Source organism: Pleurodeles waltl, chromosome 3_1, assembly GCF_031143425.1.
Source record: "Pleurodeles waltl isolate 20211129_DDA chromosome 3_1, aPleWal1.hap1.20221129, whole genome shotgun sequence".
NCBI classification, from domain to species: domain Eukaryota; kingdom Metazoa; phylum Chordata; class Amphibia; order Caudata; family Salamandridae; genus Pleurodeles; species Pleurodeles waltl.
In genome coordinates, this window is record NC_090440.1 from 1,368,381,313 (window position 1) to 1,368,404,685 (window position 23,373).

General features: G+C 41.2%; 1 protein-coding gene across 1 annotated transcript in view; it reads left to right on the forward strand.

Moving 5' to 3' along the window:
- The window catches only part of LOC138285202 (cytochrome P450 2A13-like), a 476,011-nt gene that overhangs the window by 145,311 nt on the left and 307,327 nt on the right, over positions 1–23,373 (forward strand). Inside the window, exons 2-3 of the mRNA XM_069224864.1 lie at positions 10,601–10,763; positions 11,166–11,315. Coding sequence (XP_069080965.1) covers positions 10,601–10,763; positions 11,166–11,315 — 313 coding nt within the window. The remainder of the gene's footprint in view (positions 1–10,600; positions 10,764–11,165; positions 11,316–23,373) is intronic.

Genomic DNA, 23,373 nt, shown 5'->3' on the forward strand with positions numbered 1-23,373 from the left:
ACTACAATACTGGGTGAACTTCACAATCTTGCCTAAAAATTTTCTATACTAGCAAATAACATTCTACTGTATATGCTGACAGATTTCAGGTCACAAACCAAGCACAAAAGTTGTAATAAAGAAACTCACGGCCGCTGCAGTCAGACCACTACCACAAGTCTGGTGGTCCTATCGAGGCCTTAGTCATTACTATAGGAGACGGGCATTAAAACCAACTTTTCTCTGAGGCTCTGAAGTCAGCCATTGAACAGCCAACTTGCATTCAGCCCACAGTTCACTAGGCACTACTATGTCAAAGAAAGTATCTAAATCAACCCACAAGTCTTTTGACAGTTTAACACACCTCTCAACTCGGGTATACCATTGCATGGGACTGTATCTTAATTTGGGGAAATTGATGGTAAATGACAGGAGATCACCTCTGCTTCATGGCACATGTATGCATGTTCCGCTTGGAGTTTCCCTTAATGGGTATTCAGCAGTGTTTTTTTTCTTTCCTGCCTGTTACTCATTTTTCTTTTTTTCCTCAGCATCTTTATTCAGCTAACTTTTCTTTTCCTGTTTTTATGCCCATTTGGTATTTTATTTTTCCATCATACTCCATTTGTGCACACACTTAACCAACTCTGTAAGATGTGTTTGCAAACCTGCATGCACATATTTTCAATGGATTTGACATCCAGCTGCCCTCTAAAGCTTCTCTGGAGAGGCACACTCTTTAACATAACTATATTGTATTTATTTGCCAGTTCTGTCAACTGGTCATACACTTGAGCTGCTCTTTTAGTAATCTCTTTAAATAAACAGACTTGCTCTTTTTGTGCTATTGTTCAATGTGCACAATATCTAAGCATCCTCTCAAGTTTTCCACCAACCCTACTTTTAATTGTGGAATATTTATTGTTCTTTCTTTTAGAGACTCTGTAGGTGTTTCAGCACAATGTACTTTAGTACTGGTCCTTGGTTCCTATGTTTTTCCTGTTTTCCTGAATGTTGTAATACCCTCCTGTATCAATTCTGGGACTCAGCTTTCTGTTAATGTCTCCTCAGCCTGTGCAGGTTGGGTTATAAAAACAAATCAAGTTTTGCCGTGGTGTCCAAATCATAAGTTGTGAATTCTGAGAAATTGGGACAGCTATCCCCTGAAGCTTGCTGTGTCTCTGTAGTCAGTGTAACCTGTTTGTTGTGACACTAATCCAGTATTCTGAGTAACCGTAACTTGCCCAATAAGCACCTCCAATAGATAAATTAACTGTGTAGCTCTAACTTGAGCAGGAGTGCTGATAATTGTTTCTGTATCAGAGGTTGCATAGTAATAGTTTGCGGAACAATCAGTAGGGCTATTATTGATTGTGGTTGAGTATGCTGTTACACTGGTAGTGGCATATTTATAGGCATCAGTATTTGTAATTGGCTAGCAAGTGGTGAAATTGTGGGATCTGAAGGAGCAGTGGCATCTGCCATGCTGTTCCCAGCATTTTCTCTATTGGCTTCTATTAGAAATGGGGTCTTTAGTTGTCAGAGATATACACCCTTGTTCAAGTAGGGACCACAATCCTAGTCAGGGTAAATCACAACACAATCCAAATTATACTGTGCTCACCCTCTGGCAGCTTTGCACTGAGCAGTCAGGCTTAGCTTAGAAGGCAATGTGTAAAGTATTTGTGTAAAACATCATACAGTAACACAGTGAAAACACCACAAACATACACCAGACAGGCTTAGAAAAATAGATAATATTTATCTGAATAAAATAAGGTCAAAAGATCCAATAAACACAAGTTGAAATATCACTTTTAAAATGTTTAAAAGAGTCTCAATCCATAGAAATAAACAGTTGTTTCTTTGTTACATACAGAACGTGGTATGTGTCAAAAAGTAACAACGCACAGAGACCGCAGAGGAGGAGCAGCATGGAAAAACAATGTTTTGTATTGGATTTTCCGATGTGGCACAGACGATGCGTTGTTTCTTTCCGCCCTACAAGGGGTTTGCATCATTTGTTGGCGCGCAGTCTTGGTTCCTCACTCTGATGCAGGGATACTTGGAGGCCCAGTGGCGATGCGTTGAAAATCCTTGACGCGATGGAAGAACTAACAAGCACTGCGTCGATCCAGTAGGCGGTGCATCAACTTTTCCATCGCAAGGTGAGCCCTGCATCGAATTTCCAGTTGGGAAGTCAGGGCTGCGTCGTTCCAGTTGACTGTGTGGCGATTTCTGGGCCGCAATGCAGACTTTGAGTCGATTTCTGCAGGCATTGCATCGCTTTTCAACACACAAGTAGTTTCTTGAAGTGGTGAAGTCGTTGTTGGCCTTGAGAGTTCAGAAACAAGAGGCAAGGTCAATCCAAGCCCTTGGACAGCAATTTTGGGGAAGGCAGAGTCCTTCCAACAAAGTCAGATGCCAGCAGGGCAGCAGTCCTTCTCAGCAAAGCAGTCCAGATGAGTCCTCTGACAGGGTGCAGGTGTAAATCCAGAAGTGTCTGAGTTGGTGAGGTCAGAGACCCAGTTTATAAACCCAAAAATGCCTTTGGTGTAAGGGAGAGTTCAAAGAGTGGTTTTGAACAGTCTTGTCTTCCAGGATCCCAGTGGGGGGTGATCAATCAACTGTATGAGGGAAGGCCACTTGCCTTTGAAATGTAAGTGTCAGGCTCTCCACCCTTCCAGCCCAGGAAGACCCATTCAGTATGCAGATGAATGTAGTTGTGACTGGGTGTCCTGTGTTTGTGGATGTCTGGATGAAATGCACAAGGGAGATGTCAACTAGCACTGACCAGACGTTGATTGGAGACAGGCTGTAAGGCACATGTGGCTTTAAGTGCAGAGAAATGCTCACTTCCTAAAAGTGGCATTTCTAAAATAGTAATATTAAATACAACCTCACCAATAAGCAGAATTTTCTATTGCCATTCTTGCCATACTAAATATGGCCTAGTTACCCCTTTCAGATCAGAATCTACCACTTACAAAGGATATGAGGGCAGTCCTAATGCTAGTCTATGAAAGGAGCAGGCCTCACAGTAGTGGAAAACGAACTTAGGAGTTTTTCATCACAAGGACATGTAAAACGCACAGGTATATGTCCTGCCTTTTACCTACATAGCACCCTGCCTTATGGGTTACCAGGAACTACCTTTGGGTTGACCTATATGTAGAAAAATAGAAGTTTAAGGCTTGGCAAGTACTTTTAAATGCCTAGTCGAAGTGACAGTGAAACTGCACACAGAGGCCTTGCAATGGCAGACCTGAGACATGGTTAAGGGGTTACTTATATAAGTGGCACAATCAGTGCTGCAGGACCATTAGTAGCATTTGATTTACCGGCCCTGGGCACATTTAGTGCACTTTACTAGGGACTTATAAGTAAATCAAACATGCCAGTTGGAAGTGAACCAATGTTACCATGTTTAAAAGAAAGAGAGCATATGCACTTCAGCACTAGATAGCAGTGGTAAAGTGTGCATAGTCCTAAAATCAGCAAAAGCAGTATCAGAAAAGTGGAGGGAGGCAGAAAAAAGTTTAGGGATGACCGGCCTAAGGCTGTCAAGTCTAACAGCTTTATCGTAAGGTGCAGGGCGCGTTTATAACATCTCCTCCAACAAATCATCTCCTAAATCCGTCAGTATCTGTTTTTGGTTATTCCTGTAGTTTGCTTTCCCCTTTAAACTTATTTCTTGGTGGCCTATCATCATCCTTTGGTCTCTTCTGCTCTTCCTTTATACGCATAGGGAATAGTTTTGGCCCTTCAGCTGAACTTTTTCTCCACATTTGTGCCTTTTGGCCCCAAACTGCATCTTCATAATGCTTTACTGCTCTTTTGGTTGTCTTAATGCATCTTCCTTTATCAAATTTTAAAGCCATTCTTTCCCATTCGCAAAATGCTTCAAATTTGGTGGATCTAGCAGGTGGGATTAAATCACACAGCCTCTCTGTAAAGTGTTGTATTGTCAAATTGGATGTACCCCATCTTGGAAAACTCAAATCACCTCCTTTTCTGTGATCCTACTCTATATGTAACCCTCTCTCTACCATCATATGTTAACCTTGTGCTCCTTCCGGAGGTTTCACTTTTCTCTCTCTAACTGGAATTACCACATTATATCTTATTACTCTTCTATTGCTTTTAAAATCTTCATTTTTTTCTGAACTTGGGTGAGTTATAACAATCAAAAACAGAACACCTTCTTCACTGAACTTCCACCAGTCACAGCGTGACCCTGCACCAACCAACCAACCAATACTGTGACATCTCATTACTTCACAACTTACTCCCTACAGCAGATATCCCTCCTTTACAATTTTACTCTATTCTCAATAGAAACTTCAGTAAATGTGCTAAAAATGCAAATCTTTGTCTGCTTCTTCTAAAGAAATCAAAAGATAGTCTCTCAACCTGTAAGATTTATCCAAGTGATTTCTCAACTGCAGGAAAGTACCCTATTAGTGATGGGTCACCTTTGTGCATCAGGTTCCTCAGTCAGCAACCTCTATTAGTACATTCACACAAAGAACATTAGTTCCCCAATCTTGTGTAATTGACAACGCTTCACAAACCACACTTTCGTAGCAGAGAAAACAATTCTATTATCTATCCTGGGATCTTAGACTATTTCTCAGTCCAATAACCTCTTATATTTAAAACAACACAGTCATTCTCAATTCATCGATGTAACAGCCCTATTTGTACTTACATTCTTCGTTCAGCTGCTGCCACATGTGACCACCATCAGCTACACTTGAATTGCTCACTGAAGTACTCTAATCCTCTCAATTAGCTTCTAGCAGCCTTTTAATTGATGCAGCTTAATTTATTTGTTCTCCTTTCTAGCACTCAAACCGTCCCTCTGCTACCAGAATTACTGCTGGGTGCACTACTCTTTAATTTATATCTATTACTCTCAATACGGAACTTTGATGAGAGTGGCAAAAGGAAATTATAATGCTGCAACAATAATCAATTAATTAGTACATTACGTTTTAGAGTCAATAAAGAGAGTAGTAGTTTGAAATATTTATTCTCAAATTTTAATTATTTTTGTTTATTAATCAAATGTCAATTTACAAAAACACCCATGAAGAGTGTCCAGAATCTGTCCCTGCTCTATTTGTTCCCTTCATCCAAAAGTAATAAGTCTTTAGTAATACAGTTCTTTGTCTGGGAAAGTTGTAGAATAGAACTACAGTCTGTTGAATTGCACATGGTTCTTACAGTTATCAGTCTCATGTGCTTACAGCTACCAGGTTTATACTGAAACAGATTATCGACTCTCTAAGAAATAATACAATCCTGCAGTGGAATGAATAACTCTATTGTATCTAATCGATCTATCGCTGGAAAACTTTCACGGTGCTGCCCGCACTCAGTTCTATTTCCCTAATGTAGTCAGGTCACTATGATCTATCTCCAAATCTTTCTATATTTCATTCATCTATACATTCACCTATAGCTCTCAGCTTCAGCAGCAACTGCAGCATGAATCAGTGGCTTATGAGGCAGAGTTGGTCTCTCAATCTTGCAGCATAGTGTTGTACTCTCATCTAAGAATCAGGAATCACAACATCAAACCACATCACCCTACATGGTCTGCTGCTCTGTAGTCTTTGTATAAGGATGCAATAACCCAGTCCACTCTTCCTAGGACACTTTTATGATAAATTGATTGATCAAATGTAAATATTGAACTTAGTTTAAACAATACATCTTATTGTTGGATGATAGGATTTGCTACATTTCTTCAGTTTCCCGTCCATCTTATGTATCTAAAAGGACAATTTCAAATCTGAATGTAACACCCACTTAATTCACACTAGACATGAAATGTCAATGCTTCTAGTTTTGGGCCATGGTTACTTTTAATAGACCTCAGCACATTCCAAAGCAGTTTAGTAGGTGTATAAAAGTGAAAGTAATACAGATTCTATTGTTTAAAGAAAGATGTCATTGCCTAGGTCAAAAAGAGTCTGTAAAAGAAACAGACAAAAGCAGAGCATGCTTTTCAACTTTCCAGCAACACCAGTTTATAGGCCTAGCAGTTTATTCTTATGTTAATGATTCGTACTTATGATTCTTTTTATTCTAATTTCCTACTCCACGTTGGCACTGCTGGCTCCCTTTCGTTATCCTAGCAACCACTAGCACATCAACCAATAGAAGCCAAAAGAAGAAAAAGTGTCTGCCACCGCAAAGCTTTCTCTGCCAAGTGGTACAGACCGAACCGGATTAGAGAGCAAGCTGGGATGCTCACCAGTTTCAAAGTAGTCCCAAAATTAATAAACCAGTCTCCTCAATTTAAAAGTTAATCCATTTCCATCAAAAAATACTTGATTAAATACTTGAGTAAAATACATTAACAATGTAAATGATACATGTAACTATCAGCCCTAGGTCAGAGAAAAAGAAATTCTATCTAATGTGCAAAAAGAGCACCAGCCAAAGATGTAAAGAAACCAGCACATCACCTTGGTAATCACTTACTGTTGGCTCACTCCTGCTACTGTGACCGAACATTTTGGTGTTACTATCAGTGCTGATCGTACCTTCTGCCATCACCACAAGATCACTAGTACATGTGACTTCCTTCAGAGAGCATTAGGAAAATTCGTTCTTGCCTTTAAATTGAAGAGAGACCGGTGACCCAGTCAGTGATCGCATCACATTTTAATTAGGGATATACATTCTTGCATTACTTACCTTAAAATCTGTCGAGTTCAGATTGTGCAAAACGTATCTGCCACATTCAGTACTTTATTTATCTCAGCATGCTTCTGTTAAATCCTAGTTGAACTTCCTTGAACTTTATTAGTAATGAATAAACTGATGTTTCTATTACGTTTTGCATGGTGAATATGCATCTCATCTCTCAGCTTCAGCTATACCCTCTCACATGCTTCATTCTTCTTCTCATGCACTTTTCCTTGCATCCATGATCCATCACACAAGAGCATGCATACTCTTTCTTGGTTTGGGCTCCTATACCAACAAATAAAAAAACTCTACCCATGTGAGAGCAGGGTGTGCACAGCGTCTGTAATAATACAGGGTGTTGCACATCAAAGCCTGGCCTATTGGCATTGCCAGTGCTTTGTAGTGAATGCTTGATCAATTTTTGGAAATTAAGAAAAAGTTGTCATGTTAACTAATGTCTGGGGCATATCTATCAAGACTTAAGGCCACCACAAAGTAATGCAAAGTGATGCAAAGCAGTGTAGAGAGCAAAAATATGTTGCAGTCAAAAGGTGTCCTTTTTCAGATAGTAGATGTTTGTTCTGCTTTGAGCCTCTATGCATTAAATAGGTGGAAATGACATATTCTACTGCAAGTCCTCATATTTTATAATGCAAAGATCAATCTACTATGATTGTCAGACCTGACTGCATCAAATTATAACAACTACTTGCTGGTGGTGTACATTTTTCAAAAATCTTTTTTTTACCAAACATTCTGCACACTGCATGTTTGCTGCGCTGTGCAATAAAAATGAAATGTTTGACATTTTAAAACAAATATCTGGGCATAGGATTTTGTACTGGAAGGATTTACTTCCGGAAGTAAATTTATGCTAGACATCACACACACACCTTTGCACCATCCTGCCTCAATTAAGTTGCCAACTGGAAGAAAAACATCTCTTTTGTAGGTAGTGGTGACAAAACAGCCGCCTTTATCTTTGGTGGCCGACCTCTTTACATTACTTACCAGTGCCTGCTTAGTGTGCCAAAATCTTGGGAGCCAAGCTCGACTCCAGGCTCAGATTTGAAAAGCACATTCAGCCCCTTAAAGCCTCCTGCGTTCCCCTTTTAGCAGTTATCAAGAAGAAATGTGGTTTAGACTCTCATAACATTCAGGCAAGATCATTGTAATTACTTACTGGCCCGCCTACACCCCTATCTTGTTGACTAAGTGCAAGCATTTCCAAATGCTTCTGCACGGCAATCTGAGGGTTATAAAGAAGCACCCCAATCTCCATCAAACTGAGACTGATACCTTGGCTACCAATTGCCCGGAAAAGTCTCTTTGAAGAGCGTTGCCTTTGCCATAAAACAGTATACAACTCAACGGTAAACTTCTGGGTGGCTATTCAGTTCTCTTGGTATTCCCCTTCACTATTGCTCGATCTAAAAAGCAACACTTGGTCAAATCACAGAAATATAATAAAGTCACTTTATTCTTCTTCTATTGATACGTTTTCGGAAATGGAAAGCATGATTCCCCATGGCGATGCAGAGTGTGCGTGGTACTAGGTGTAGCGCCACAGAGGATGAGAGAAGCAGCAGTCCATTTTTGGTGAATGTGGCTTAATGCTGCTTCCTCCCTTTCGCTCCACACAGAGCAGCAACTAAATGTGGGGGCATTGCACAACATTTAAATACATTTGCTCTGTGAGTCACTGAGATGTGAGGAATCTGCATATCAAGGCATAAGTTCTAGTTTCCTCAGTGGACTAGTTAACCGGTATTTGGCCATGCTGCTCCGAAACTAAATGCAACCACTAAATGATGTTGTTTTTATTTTATTTTAATCTTTAAAAGAATGGCAGAAAAGAACTAAAAGGGTCCACTAAGTCGTGTTTTATTGATTACTCGCCTTGTAATGCTGCCTAATTAGACACTATTATGTCTTAAATATTTATTGACACATTTGTTTGGTTATTGCAAGAACTTTTTTGTATGATATATGCATTCCTGCACCTATGCGTGAAAATGGAAATATGCAAGTACCAGACTGCAAAGAAATAAAAGTGCTGGATGACATAGTGGTGTTAATGCTGCAGTCAATCAACACTTCTTGTTACTTAGACACGTGAGCACATCCAGTCACTATTTCGCTGTACATTATGGGAATACCAGCTCTGCAATTTAAAAGGGCTCAACTAAAAATGTTAAGTGCAAGGGCAGGCAATGGGCTGTGCAGGATAAACAACTAACGCAAATGGGTTGAGGTTGCCTTTCTGGTGCCTGTTCTCTTCCTGCTCTGTCTGACTGGAGCTCTTGGGCTACCTGTTCTGTACCTGCTCTGACCTTGTTTTACCTCGCATGGATGCTGTCTGCTGCAGTGCTTGCATGGATGCTGTAAATGTACTGTGTGTTTAACCTATGTCGCCTCATGTATACCGAACCATTATTTATCAAGCCTGCTCAGAAGAGTATAAGAGAAGTCGGCACTCCATCCTCATTCAAATTTTAGTCTATTTGCTGAGACTGCAAATAACTAATTACTGCACAAATAAATGCGTAACAATCTTGCTCAAATGTTCTGACACACGCTAGGCTTGGCCATATGTCCAACTTAAACAATGACAGCCATGCTAGAAAGTCCAACTAGTGGCCCTTTAAACCTCTGCTGAAAGCCACTGTACTTGTCCACTTGAGACTATGGCAGCCTGGTTAGTAAGTGCCCATCCTGTTCCATAGCAGGTAGATCAGTCCTACTTAGAAACAGTGGCAGTGTTTGATGTATGCATTCAGTAGTAACGCTGAGATGTCATGGCACTGTTTCACTTAAAGGATTGCAGCCCTGCTAAGTCGTGTTATAATAGCCCCACCAAAAGTAAACTTAGGGGCATATTTAAGAGCTCCTAACGCATCCTTGCACCACATTTGCGTCCGTTTTTTTACTCAAACCAATGAGGCCAAAATCGCCACGCCATATTTACAAAGTGGCGCAATGCTTGCATTGTGCCACTTTGTAACCCCTTGAGCCACATTATGATTGCGCCAGGCATAATGTATTTAAGGGGGGCATTCCGGCATTAGGGGGGCCAAAAAATGGTGCAAGGAAACCTAGGAGATTTCTTTGTGCCAATTATTTTGGACTTTTAATGCCTGCTCAGAGCAGGAATTAGAAGGAGGCTTTCATTGGTAACAGTGATTAATTTGTGGCGCTAATCTGGCAAAGCGCCAAACTAGCATAATAAATTATGAAGCTAGCCACCCTAACTACCGCCATGGTGCGTGTATTTTAAATATGGCGCTACAATGGTGGTGTTGGGGGGGCGCAATAAAAGTGGCGCTGCACATAGTGCAGCGCCACTTTTGATAAATCTGCCTAGATATTTAATAAAGTACCCCCTGAGGTACATTATAAGATATTGCAGTCATGAAGAGTGCCAAGACAATGCAGGAACAAGGCTGTCTGCGGTGTGCTGAAGAAAAATATGCATGACCCATGACCACATCAACAGAAGAAGAGGGCTTACCAAAAAACCCTATTTGCAAATATATTCTGTTTTTTTGTGGTGTTTTGGGGGTAAAATATGAAGTTGGCAAACCAGATAAATATCTCATGACTTAAATATCATGGCACAGCGAATTCTGTTAGATGTGGATCTGAGGGAAAGGTGTATTGGAAAAGCAGAAGATCCAAAGTAGAAGAGGTGGTGGTGCTCGCCTGACATCATTTGCAATATGAGGGCATGGATGTTAACAAATGCAAGAGCTCATCGCGTATTGTCTTCCCCTTGTGAAATCTCACCATTAGGACCAACCGTGGCCGAATAAACTTTAGTTTAAATGCTGATTCTGTTGTCTGAGTTTATTGTCATTTCTTCTGTAAGAACATGTAGAGGCATTTTGTATGTAAGGGCATACATTTTCTTTTGCAGCTGCGTGATATCTATGGCCCTGTGTTCACGGTATACCTAGGTTCACGACCTGTGGTGGTGCTGTGCAGCTACGATGTTATTAAAGAAGCTTTTATTGACCAGGCAGATGATTTCGTGGCAAGAGGAGCACTTCCGACATTCGAAAAGATATTTCACGGCTATGGTGAGTCCTTCAAAGAAAAGATGAGTCAATATAAAACCAATATGAATATTTGGAATCTTAATCTGTTTTCTGGTAGTTTGGAACAACAACAATAAAATAACTCCTGAAGCCAGATTACATGTAGTGAATCGAAACAGCCCCTCACCAATTTGTACTCCAGTATTCCAATGATTAACGAGGGACATATTTTTTTTTTTGTGATGTATATGCCATTCGTAGTAATTTACCATGGAAGGTAAATGCCATTTTTACGTTGGCCAGTCTCTGTATATGCTGGTCAAAATATGTCCGGTTATTATCCAGGAAAAAATATCGGTTGTTGGTGGTACACACGAGCACAAAATGCCGTTACGAGATAGGCCTTGGTAGCCAACAAATATATCTTCTTTTGTTTTACTACAGGGATTGGGGTCACCAACGGTGAGGAGTGGAAACAACTTCGGCGTTTTACTGTTTTGACAATGAAGGATTTTGGCGTTGGAAAGAGAACCATGGAAAACATCATCCAAGAAGAGGCCAACTTCTTGGTGAATGAGATAAGAAAATCCCAAGGTTTCCCACATTTGACATTTTGTTAATATTTTTGTGTGTAATAGCGTGGGTGTCTGCTATGTAGAATTTTGGCATCAAGATTGCATGCATTTCTGGGTACTTGTTTAGTGTGTGTTTTGAATATGTGAGTCATTTACAGATGAATGTTGAATTTAATGAAATATCCAAAATGAACAATATTTGGATACTATGTTCCTGTACAACTCGCCCTCATTAAACATTCCAGGCAAATTTTTATTATTTCTGTTAGAAATGGAGTCTTTGGTTGACAGTCAGGTTACCCCCTGTTCAAGCAAGGGCCCTCACTCTAGTCAGGGTAAATGAGAATCACCCTCAGCTAACCCCTGCTTACCCCCTTGGTAGCTTGGCAGAGCAGTAGGCTTAACTTCAGAGCGCTAGCTGTAAAGTATTTGTACCAACACACACAGTAACTTAATGAAAACACTACAAAATGACACAACACCGGTTTAGAAAAATAGGAAATATTTATCTAAACAAAACAAGACCAAAACGACAAAAATCCGACATACACAAGTCAAGTTATGAATTTTTAAAGATTAAACTCAAAAATAGCGCTTAGAAACAAAAATGCTTCGATGAGATGTTAACACGGCGTCGTGACGGAGTCGTTCCCAACAAGCCGACACCAGCGGCGCCGGACACGGAGTCGCGTAGACCCCCCAAGTACAGTACCTTTGGTGAAGAGTGAAAACAAGCCGATGCGTGAAGTCGGGGATCGCGGCGTCTGTGCGAAACGTTGAATCCACGCACTTCGAGCGGCGTTGGTCACGACGTGGTGCGGTGACTTCCACGGAGTCGCGGACTTCAGCGGGGCTGCTGCGGCGTCGGGCCTGTGAAGAGCGTCGCGTTCCAGCAAAGGTCACGGCGTCAGGTGCAGGCGGCGTTACCGGATTCAGCAGCGGCGTCGGTCCGAAGTCGTCCGAAGTCGATTTCCTTGGATTCCACCAGCTTTCCTTTCAAGGGCCCAGGGACTGGATAGGGCACCACTTGTCGGGGCAGGAGTCTCTCCAGAGACTCCAGGTGCTGGCAGAGAGAAGTCTTTGCTGTCCCTGAGACTTCAAACAACAGGAGGCAAGCTCTAACTCAAGCCCTTAGAGATTTCTTCACAAGATGGAAGGCACACAAAGTCCAGTCTTTGCCCTCTTACTCTGGCAGAAAAGCACTGCAGGAAAGCTCCACAAAGCACAGTCACAGGCAGGGCAGCACTTCTTCCTCAGCTATCAGCTTTTCTCCAGGCAGAGGTTCCTCTTGGTTCAAGAAGTGTTTCTAAAGTCTGTAGATTTGGGTGCCCTTCTTATACCCATTTTAGTCTTTGAAGTCACCTTTCTTCAAAGGGGACTCACACCTACTTGTGAAATCCTGCCTTGCCCAGGCAAGGCATCAGACACACAGCAGGGGGCTGGAGCCGGCATTGTCAGAGGCAGGCACAGTCCTTTCAGATGAGAGTGACCACTCCACCCCTCCCTCCTAGCAGAGATGGCTAATCAGGAAATGCAGGTTACACCCCAGCCCCCTTTGTGTCACTGTCTAGTGCGAGGTGAAAAACAACCCAACTGTCAAACTGACCCAGACAGGGAATCCACAAACAAGGCAGAGTCACAGAATGGTTTAAGCAAGAAAATGCTCACTTTCTAAAAGTGGCATTTTCAAACGCACAATCTTAAAATCAACTTTACTAAAAGATGTATTTTTTAATTGTGAGTTCAGGGACCCCAAACTCCAAATGTCCATATACTCTCTAGGGGAATCTACACTTTAATCATATTTAAAGGTAGCCCCCATATTATCCTATGAGAGAGACAGGCCTTGCAACTGTGAAAAACGAAATTTGCAGTATTTCACTGTCAGGACATATAAACCACATTACTATATGTCCTACCTTATCCATACACTGCACCCTGCCCTTGGGGCTACCTAGGGCCTACCTTAGGGGTGCCTTACCTGTAAGAAAAGGGAAGGTTTAGGCCTGGCAAGTGGGCACACTTGCCAAGTTGAATTTACAGTGTAAAAATACACTTACAGACACTGCGGCGGCAGGTCTGAGACATGATTACAGGGTTACTTGTGTGGGTGGCACAACCAGTGCTGCAGGCCCACTAGTAACATTTGATTTACAGGCCCTGGGCACCTCTAGTGCACTTTACTAGGGACTTAACAGTAAAACAAATATGCCAATCATGGAGAACCAATTATGTACACATTTTAAACAGGAGCACTTGCACTTTAGCACTGGTTAGCAGTGGTAAAGTGCCCAGAGTAACAAAAACAGTAAAATCAGAGTCCAGCACACATCAACAACCTGGGGAACAGAGGCAAAAAGTTAAGGGAGAGCACGCCAAGGATGAAAAGTCTAACAATTTCCTTGCTCTCTACAAACCTCTCCGGCACTGAATATCCAGACCGTCTACCTCCTATGTGGAACATTACTTCATACCCTGTAGCAAACACTAAGGGCTTCCCAGCACACAGTGCTAGGTGCAACAGAACCTCTACCAACCAGATATTTTCCCTTCCTTTTCAATGATTTACCTAAGTCATTGCTGAATCACGTCAATTGCACAATTCTTTCCATCAAATCATTAGGAGCCTTTAATGAACAATCACTAACCCTTCTTTTTTAGATATATTTAGACACATTTCTGTTAGTCATGACAGCCTTTGGGTGGTCTCATTTGCCTCTCTGCATCCAATTTTGCTGAATTAGTTTTTGTTGGCCTTAGACCCCTGTGCACTTTACTGTTACTGATAACCAGTGCTAAAGTGCTTGTGCTCTCTCTCTCCCTAAAACATAGTTGATTGGTAAATTACTAGTTGGCATATTTAATTTACCCATAAATCCCTAGTGAAGTGCATTACAAGTGTCCAGGGCCTGTAAATTAAATGTGACCAGTCAGCCGCAGCACTGCCTGTGCCAACTCTTTTAAGTAGAACGTTGAAACATGTCAGATTCTTGCCTTTGCAGCCTGAATGCTTTGTTACACTGCCATGTCAACTGGGCCTTTAAAACCTTTTGCCAAGCCTTAATATCCACTTTTATTACATATAAGTCACCATTAACTTAGGCCTTAGGTATCCCATATGGCAGGGTTCTGTGTAAATAAAAGGCATGACTTATGCTTTTAAGTTTTACATGTCCTGGTAGTGAAAAACTCTCAAATTCATTTTTCATTACTGTGCGGTCTACCTTTCTAATACAATAACATTGGGGATTTTTTTATTACATTTAACAAGCTGTAATTCCTAATTGAGAAGGGCTATATCTGCCATGTTTGGTACCTATGGCATTGTAATGATAAATCCTCTTTAATGGCAAAGTCAAATTTACAAATACAATTTTGAAAAGGCCGCTTTTAGAAATTTGGCATTTTCCAGCTTTTAGGCCTGTGTGTCTGCAACCTGTCTCTAATACACATCTGGGCTGGGAGACAGCAGGGCTTTGTGCATTCCCTACAGGCAGCCAGACACAAAGGGAATTTAGGAGTGAGTGATGGGCTATCCACATCCTTATGGGCCATCATGGCAGGGTATGGGGTAGGAGCTGAACACAGCCTCACACTTACACCAGAATGTGCTGTATCCTGTCCCCACATAAGGGACTGGTCAACCCTCTGCAGTGTGCATAGAGATAAGGCAGGAAGGGAGGCCCCCTTGCATACTTCAAAGCCCTTCTTTGAAGTCTCCCTTACTTCAAAAGCACCACTGGGTGTAAGAAATAGAGCACTGACGCAACCAGTACACTTCTGGAGCTGTGGTTACTCCTTCGGGAAAAAATATTGCTATGCTGCTGAAAAACTGCCACTTTGCTAGACTGCTGTTCTAAAAAAGCTGCTTTGTTGCCAGCTTTCTCCTGCCATCCTTGCCTGTGTGAGAAGGACTGGACCCACACCACTTGAAACCATTACCCAGAGTGAGTCCAAGGACCAGCTGACTGGTCTCCTGTTTTCTGAAGTCTGAGGGACATAAGACTTCCAACTCACATTCTACAGCACCTGGACTTTGCTGTCCATGAGCTTTGCCCTGTCAATTGGCGCCATTCCAGTCCTGGGCTCTTTGAAATGGGTATAAAGTGCTGTTTCAAAAAATAAATCCCCACCACAATGCCGTTGCTCCACTAAGAACCAGCGCATCTCCAACAACACCAATGCATTGCTGCTTCTGTACGGAGAGGGTGCTCTGCATTGCGTTCAGCATGGCACATCTCCTCCATTTTTCCATTTCTGATGCATCTCTGACTTTGTGTGACTCGGAATTGATGCATTGCCTCCATCCTAATAATCAATTATGATGGATCATCTCCTCCTCGCCTCACATCCCCATTGAAGTTGAAGCAAACAAAGTACTTGGCTGCCCCTGTATCCAAACTGCTCTCCATTGAGGTGGGCCTGAACTTTTAGATTTGGACTGGTTTAGAATGACCAGATAGCCCAGTTGGTGTTTTATGTTTTTAAGCACTACATCTGAGTTTATTCTTAAGAAAATCATAACTCTGGTTCTACTCATTGAATTTTTGTTGTTTTTGTTTTGTTCATTAAATTAGCCTTTATTTTTCCAACCAGATGTGGTGTATTTTTGTATGGTGGTTTCACTGTTTTACTGTGTGAAGTGTTGCACAAAGCATGTTGCATCTTACGTAAAGCCTAGTTATTCTGTGCCAAGCTACCAGCGGGTGAGTATAGGGTAATTTAGGGAGTGTTTGTGACATATCCTGACTACAATCGTGGTTCCTGCTTGGATGAGGTGAACACCTCTGCCAACCAGAAATGCGATTTCTAAAATTTCCCCTTCCTTGCATTCATTGAACTACTATTTTCATCGATACATCATACCAGCTGTGCTATATGATGATATACTGTATATATATATATATATGTATATATATATATATATATATATATATATATATATATATATATATAGACATAAAACAAAACATTGTGCTATCACATCATTTAAAATTGTCTGTGGTTTATAATAATAATAATACAAAACAAAAGTACATTTATATATTGCAAGATGAAAAAGGCAATATATTGCACAAGCCTAACTAATCAGTCCATGGCATATATTCGTATTCAAATTCTTTAAATAAGCCAAATGCTTTGCTTTGTGCATTGCCCATACAACAAAAAATGTTACCGCAAACAAACTTGTACCCCCTTTAATCTATATCTGCAAATACTGATTTCAAATAGTGCTTCCTTAAATTCATATACAATGTTAAAAAAAGAATGTGTAGGGTAGATTGTCTAAACTTCTAATCACATAGGCAATTCGGCCTATCTTTGCTCAACAGACCCATTTTTGGGAAAGCAACCATAGTATGTACAATGCACAGACAGAAGCAAGTCAAGATAAGTCATTGGTGTACATTGGTGTATGGACGTCAGTTAGGAGTCTCAAAGAATCACAGCTGTGACCGATAGCTTGCACCTTGTGACTCCTGGCACTTCCGCTGTGAACCCTGGCCTCACGGATGGCAATATCAGTTCCAGGAACACATAGGCAGCTCATTCCTATGAAAGTTGGTTGGGGCTCCGCTTTCTTAGCTTTCTGTCATTTTTTCATTACACTAATAGTTAATGATGGTACATTACTCACTGTTCAAAATTGAGTTTCTGTTTGGCAATCCTAGACAGGGTAAATCGGATACACACCATAAATTAACCTGTGCTCATCCTGTGGTAGCTTGGCACAGAGCGAAGGCTTAACTTCAGAGACAATCTGTAAAGTATTTGTGCAATACCTAGAACAGTACTACAGTAAAGACTCCACAAAAAGACCCCACTCCTTGTTAGAAAAACAGAATATATTTTTATCAGTAAAACAAGACCAAAACAACAAAAATCCAACAAGTAGATGGTAAGATATACATTTTTAAAGAATAGCTGCTACTGTAGTGCTTAGAGGCTTAGGGGCATATTTATATTTTTTTATGCAAAACTGTGTTAGTGCAATTCTGCATCAAAAAGTTTAGCACCGGTTTGCGCTGTTCCTGAGCACCAGCCGGGTGCCATATTTATGAAATGGTGCAAGCCGGTACAAAGGGTGGGCTAGCGTGAAAATCAATTATGTTAGCCGGGTGGGGGTGGTGGTATGGGAGAAGGGGGTTTTGCACAAAAAAATTATGTTAGGCTGGTTAGAGGGAAGAAAATGTCGCTAACCAGCCTAGCTTCATTCTCTGATGCAAAACCATCCATACCACATGACTCCTGTCTTAGAAAAGACAGGAGTCATGCACTCCACCCCAATGGTTAGCACAGGGGACAAGTGTCCCCTGGGCTTGGCCACTGCACCCTGTGCCATGCAGGGGGGCCCAAGTTGGGCCCCCGATGGCACTTAAAAAAAAAAAAAGAATACTTACCTATACTTTCCCTACTTACCTGGGATGGGGCCCCCTATCCTCCGGTGTCCCTCTGGTGGGGAGGGGTGTTCCTGGTGCTTGGGGAGGGCACCTATGGACCCATTCCATGGTTTTTAACCATGGAAATGGGTCCACAGGTTCCCTAACACCTGGTCTGACCCAGGCGTTAAATAATATTTAGACCCTCCTCCAACCCGTGCGTCATTTTAGCATGGGAGGATGAATAGGGTTTAATGGGGTTAGCACCATTTTTTAGATAGAAATGCCTACCTTGCATCTCATTGACACAAGGTAGGTTCAAGCATCTATTGAATAAACTCCAATATTTTGATGTTAGACGTGTCTAAAGTCAAAATATAAATATGGAGTTAGTTTGCACCAAATTTGCGTAAACAAATTATGCAAATTTGGTGCAAATGGAGTATAAATATGCCCCTTAAAGTTCCAACCTGGGCTGTCTGGTCATACTAGACTGGGGTAAAGTCAAATGTTCAGGTTGACTCTGATGGAGTTTGGGCCAGCAATAGGACCACCCTTGTCCTGCTAAAAGAGTACCTTGTATGGAGGGTCCATCGACGTTGAACTTCTGAGGCGAGAAGCAGAGGAGACTATGTAAAGGTGATGCGTTGTTTCCAATCCATGCAATCAGATGCTTCGTCATCAAGTCGTTCAGTCATCGATCCTCAAGCAGTGGTGTGGTATTGAACTCTTTGCAATGCTCCTTCATCGAGCTGCGAAGCTGGCCATGTGAAGGCGATGTGTCAGAGCTAAGGGTGATATGTTGGTTCTGAAGTTTGCAGTTGGTGCTGCAATGTCTTTGTCCTCAGCGGCCATACAGCGTTGTCGAGGGGAGGTGCAGCAGTTCTGATTGGCACAGTGATGATGATGCATGGACTTCTGTAGAAACAGCTGCAGAATCCACTTACAAGGACCAAGGACTGGATTGGCACCACTTGGCAGGGTAGAACTCGCAGATGGAGGAGTCCAGAATATGTTGCAGAGGTGAGTGAAGTGTTTGATGTTCCTAAGAGTTCAGAACAGGAGGCAAGATGTTAGAGTCACTTTTGTTCTGGAGATGAACAGATGCAGTTACAGTCCTTCTCACTCCCAGGCAAGGAGAGCAGCAGGCAGAAGGGCAGGCACAGCAAAGTAGGAGTCCAACATAGTCCATCAGACTTCCAGCAGGATGATAGTCCCATTCAGCAGCACAGCAGTCTTTATTCCTGCAGGCTGTCCTTAGTTTTAGAAGTGTACTTATTTTGTGGTGTTTGATGTCTAGTACTTATACCCAGTTGTGGCTTTGGAGTGGGGATATTTCAAAGAGAGGCCTTTGAAGTATATAAAGTCTCTGCCCTTCCTTCCTCTGGGTAAAGACACACTACAGGGGGTTATGCAACCCTTTGTTCAGGATCAGGGCCCAGCCTATTCAGGTATAAGTGTCAGCTCCTTCCTCCCATCCTGCCCAGAATTGCACATCAACATGCAGATGGCCACACAGTCACATCTATGCTCTCTTTGTGTGTGGGTGTCTGGATTGAGTGCACAAGAGCCCAGCTGTCACCCACCCAGACATGTGATGAGATGAGTCGAGGTACAGAATAGTTAAAGTAAGAAAATGGCAACTTTCTAAGAGTGGCATTTTCAACCATGCAACTTAAAATCCAATTTTATCATGAGTTGTGATTTTAGATTTGTGAGTCAGAGACACCAAAGTCAACATATCTATCTGGTCCTAATTGTAAATTACACTTATAAAATGTAATAAGGCAATCCCAATGCTAACCTATGGGAGAGATAGACCTTGCAGTAGTGAAAAAACAAATGTAAGAGTTTTTTACTACCTGGATATGCAAAACTTGAAAGTAAATGTCTTTTTCTTTTCAAATACAATGTTCCCTGCCCTTGGGCTGTCTGGGGCCTACTTTAAGGATGAATTATATGATTTAAAAAGAAAGGTTTGAGCCTAGCAAGAGGATTAACATGCCAGGTCTACATGGCAGTTTAATACTGCACACACAAGCTCTGCAATAGCAGGCCTTGGCCATGTTTAAAGGGCTACTGAAGTTGGTGGCACAATCAGTGCTGCAAGCCTACCAGTTGCATTTAATTTACAGACCCTGGGAACATATAGTGCACTTTACCAGGGAAGTGTAAGTAAATTAAATATGCCAATTGTGTTTAAACAAATGTTACAATGTTTTAGGGAAAAGAAAGAGCACATGCACTTCTGCACTGGTGAGCAGTGGTAATGTGTCCAGAATCCCAAAGCCAGCAACAACGAGGTCAGCAACATAGGAGGTCAAAAGACAAAGTCAGGGAAGCCACACCAAGGATGTCAGGTCTGACACTCACTATTAGTGTGATAAAGAATGGAGTACAATTAGCTGGAATATGACTTTCCCTGGCAGCTGAGGTAAGTAAAAATGCTTTTAAATGTATGTTGTGTGCATGCTTGTGGTTGAGACTGTGTTTATGTGAGAGTGTGTGTGTGTGTGTGTGTAAATGCGTATGTATATGTATATGTAAGCATATGTGTGTGAGTGAAAGTAAATGTCACATGGCATGTGATATCACTTCTGCTATCCTAGCTATTTTGTTGAACGGATGTTCATGCATTAGTGACTGTTAAAAATAGTATTTTGTACTCCATCTGTCTGAAGAGCTGGTAGTTAAATTCTAACAGATGTACAATTAGATCCTCTGAAAGTTTCATGTCCTCTCTATTTTTAGTAAGTAGCAGTTTTAATTGGCTCTTGGACTAATGAATAAATGAGTCTGAGTTTCATTTAACATACATTGTACATCTCTAATATGTGAAAACCATGGTATTTTTTAAGGATATTGAAGAGACAGACAATCCTTAATAATGTATTAAAATACACATAAGAACAGGCTGTGTCTAGTGCGTAGGACAAAAACAGTGAATGGAGAATACACAAGATGTGAACAAACTTAGTTTAAGAATGAAACCCTTCAACCACCCATTGGCTACTATACTTCATCATAGAGCCCCTTCTGGTACCTTCCCCTGTGGGTTTCTATGGTGCAATCTAGTACCCAATTGATTTTTTGGGGAGCTCAGGGAGCATTCTTTGATGGCTGTATTGCTGTGCCACTCATTGTCCCCGAAGAGGGAAGGCTGCGTGTAATGGGAATTCAAAAGGTGAATGTTAAAAGCAACCTACTGATTGGAAAAACTGCTTTTATTGAGTTCCCCGGTAATATTTCATCCCACGAGTGGAAGTTGACAGTTTTCTGCCCATTCAACCCTTTATAGAGGTGGAATTGTTCAGGACCCTGGTCACCCTCTCTGGTTTAAGATCTTTCGGATTTAAACTAAGTTAGTTCCCATTCGGTGTGCTCTCTCCCATCTGTGATTGTCCTACACAGTACAGTTCTTGTGTGTATTAGAGTATTGTTAGGGGGACTGAGCTGACTACCTTGGTCACTCTGACCCCTTTGTGTTAGAGAATGCTTAGTAATGGACGTAGTGAATAGTGTGTGTGGCGTGCTTCAAGTTGCATGCCATAGAAGAATAGGTTTTATACCTAGAGTATCCTCAAAATAGGGCAAACCCTATTCACTATGCACAATAAATACACTGTTGATTTTGGAACTGCGAGCAGGTTTGCAAAATAGCAGCGGTACCAAAGTCCCATAGCCTGCACCTATAGGTAGCTACAGATAAATATTTGCTTCTCTCACATATAAACACACTTTCAACAGAGCATATCAAATTTGACTGACACATTTGTCTACGTTTAGCCCAAGTGACACAATAATTAAACTGTATTTCCATAAGAAAAAGGTGAATCTCTTGGTAGGGCACACCTTTATTATGACGAGGTGAAGCCTTGGGTGTTCCCCTACCGAAAATCATTGTGAAAGTCAATTTTTGGTTGACCTTCCAAGCTGTGTCGGGTCTAAACTTAGACTTTTGGTCTAAGTTTACCTTTGTGAATCGGGCCCCTTTTCTATTGCTAGTGTCTAAAGTTGAAATAAATTTACTTGGGTCCACTTCAGACCATTTTAATCCAACCCTGTTGATTCTTTCTGCCTTTATGTGTTTTAGATTGAAGTCCCAGTGTGCTGTTGAGTATTTAGATTGAGAGCTAACACTAATGTATTATGGTCACTTAGGCTATTTGGATTTAAAGTAAAGCTGGTAAGGTTCACCGAATAATTTGTTGACATGATTATATGACCAATCAGACTTATTGCACCCCTCTAACAAATGTAGGCAATACAGTTTGTGCCAAGTTACACACAACTTCTAAAAAGGGCAACTTATATATTTTTACAACACATTGTTCAGAGCTGCCCCATATAAGTTGTGTTGGAAGTGTCTGCCTTCACCATACACATCACCTAACCACACACTTCTTTATAGGGGAAAGATCACCTATTGATGTTAAAACCTTCTGTCCATATTTAAAAAATATATGATTCAATATCACTTGTAGGAATACATCGACATCCCTCTCCATATTAGCAGGCAACTTAGCACAAGTGGAATCAACCTTATTATAAAAGTTACGATTATAAAAAGTATAGCTAGTAATATACATTAATAACATTGAGATGTGTGTGTCAAAAGTGGCAAGCCCACCTTGTTCACTTCCTGAGCTTGGTGGTATTGCTGGTACAACAACTGGCAAGAATCCATAAATATGAATATTACCTATGAGACAGGTTTCTTGTGTTACTGCAACATAATCTAACCATTCAGGAGAAAGCAACTTATTTGAGAGCCCCATAATATTCCATTAAGGTATAATCAGAGCACTTTCATCCAGAGTTTTATGTGAATATACACAAGGGACCAGACAATATTTTATATTTTGCAAAATGTCTGCTAAGGCTCCATATTAAAAAATGAGAGGGGTAAAGAACTCTTAGTGTGTAGCTTCACAGAGTCAATCACAGAGCTCAGCAGGGCAAATCTACTGGCTGGGCAGTACTATTTAGATTGCATTCAAGGCTTGCCCTTCTCTTGTTGGAATGGTTTATTTCAGCATCTGTATATATTGCTCAGGTCCATGAAAGTAACCCGGGTGTACATCTTCAATCTCCCCCCCCCCCGAGATATTATCTGCTGCTTTTGTTATAGTAAATGATGTTAAGACTAATTTATCTAAGGCAGGCGTCCGAAAATGTATAAAAATGCAGTCTTCCTCACAGGTTTACCTTGCTATACCAACCCACTTTACTATCCTCGCCGTTCTAATTTCAGTATATAAATGGTGTCTCTTGCAGGCACTGCATGCTAGCCAGTGGACTACCTTATTTTTTAACACTCCCCAACTCAGTTAGGTTTTAATGGTGGTTCACCCTTTAAAATAACCACATAAGGGGTACATCAGGGAGTAGCTGTAGAATATCCTGATTACGTAGTTGCCCCGGTGTGGGCCTCTCAATATGTGCGCAGGCTCTCCACTTACAAAAGGGAAAAATTGTTTTTGCATTCACTCTTTTCTACACCTCCTCCCGTTATCAAACATTTGATCAATTTCATGAGCCTGGAAGGTATTTAAAATGTTTACCCTTTTATGTTCTTCTCTATTCCCTTTTTGTGCAAAGATATTGTTACAAGCCACAGCACATTATGCACCTTATTACTTTGATTGTTTGCACAACTATCACATTATTTATCACACTCTCAAATGATTGCAATTT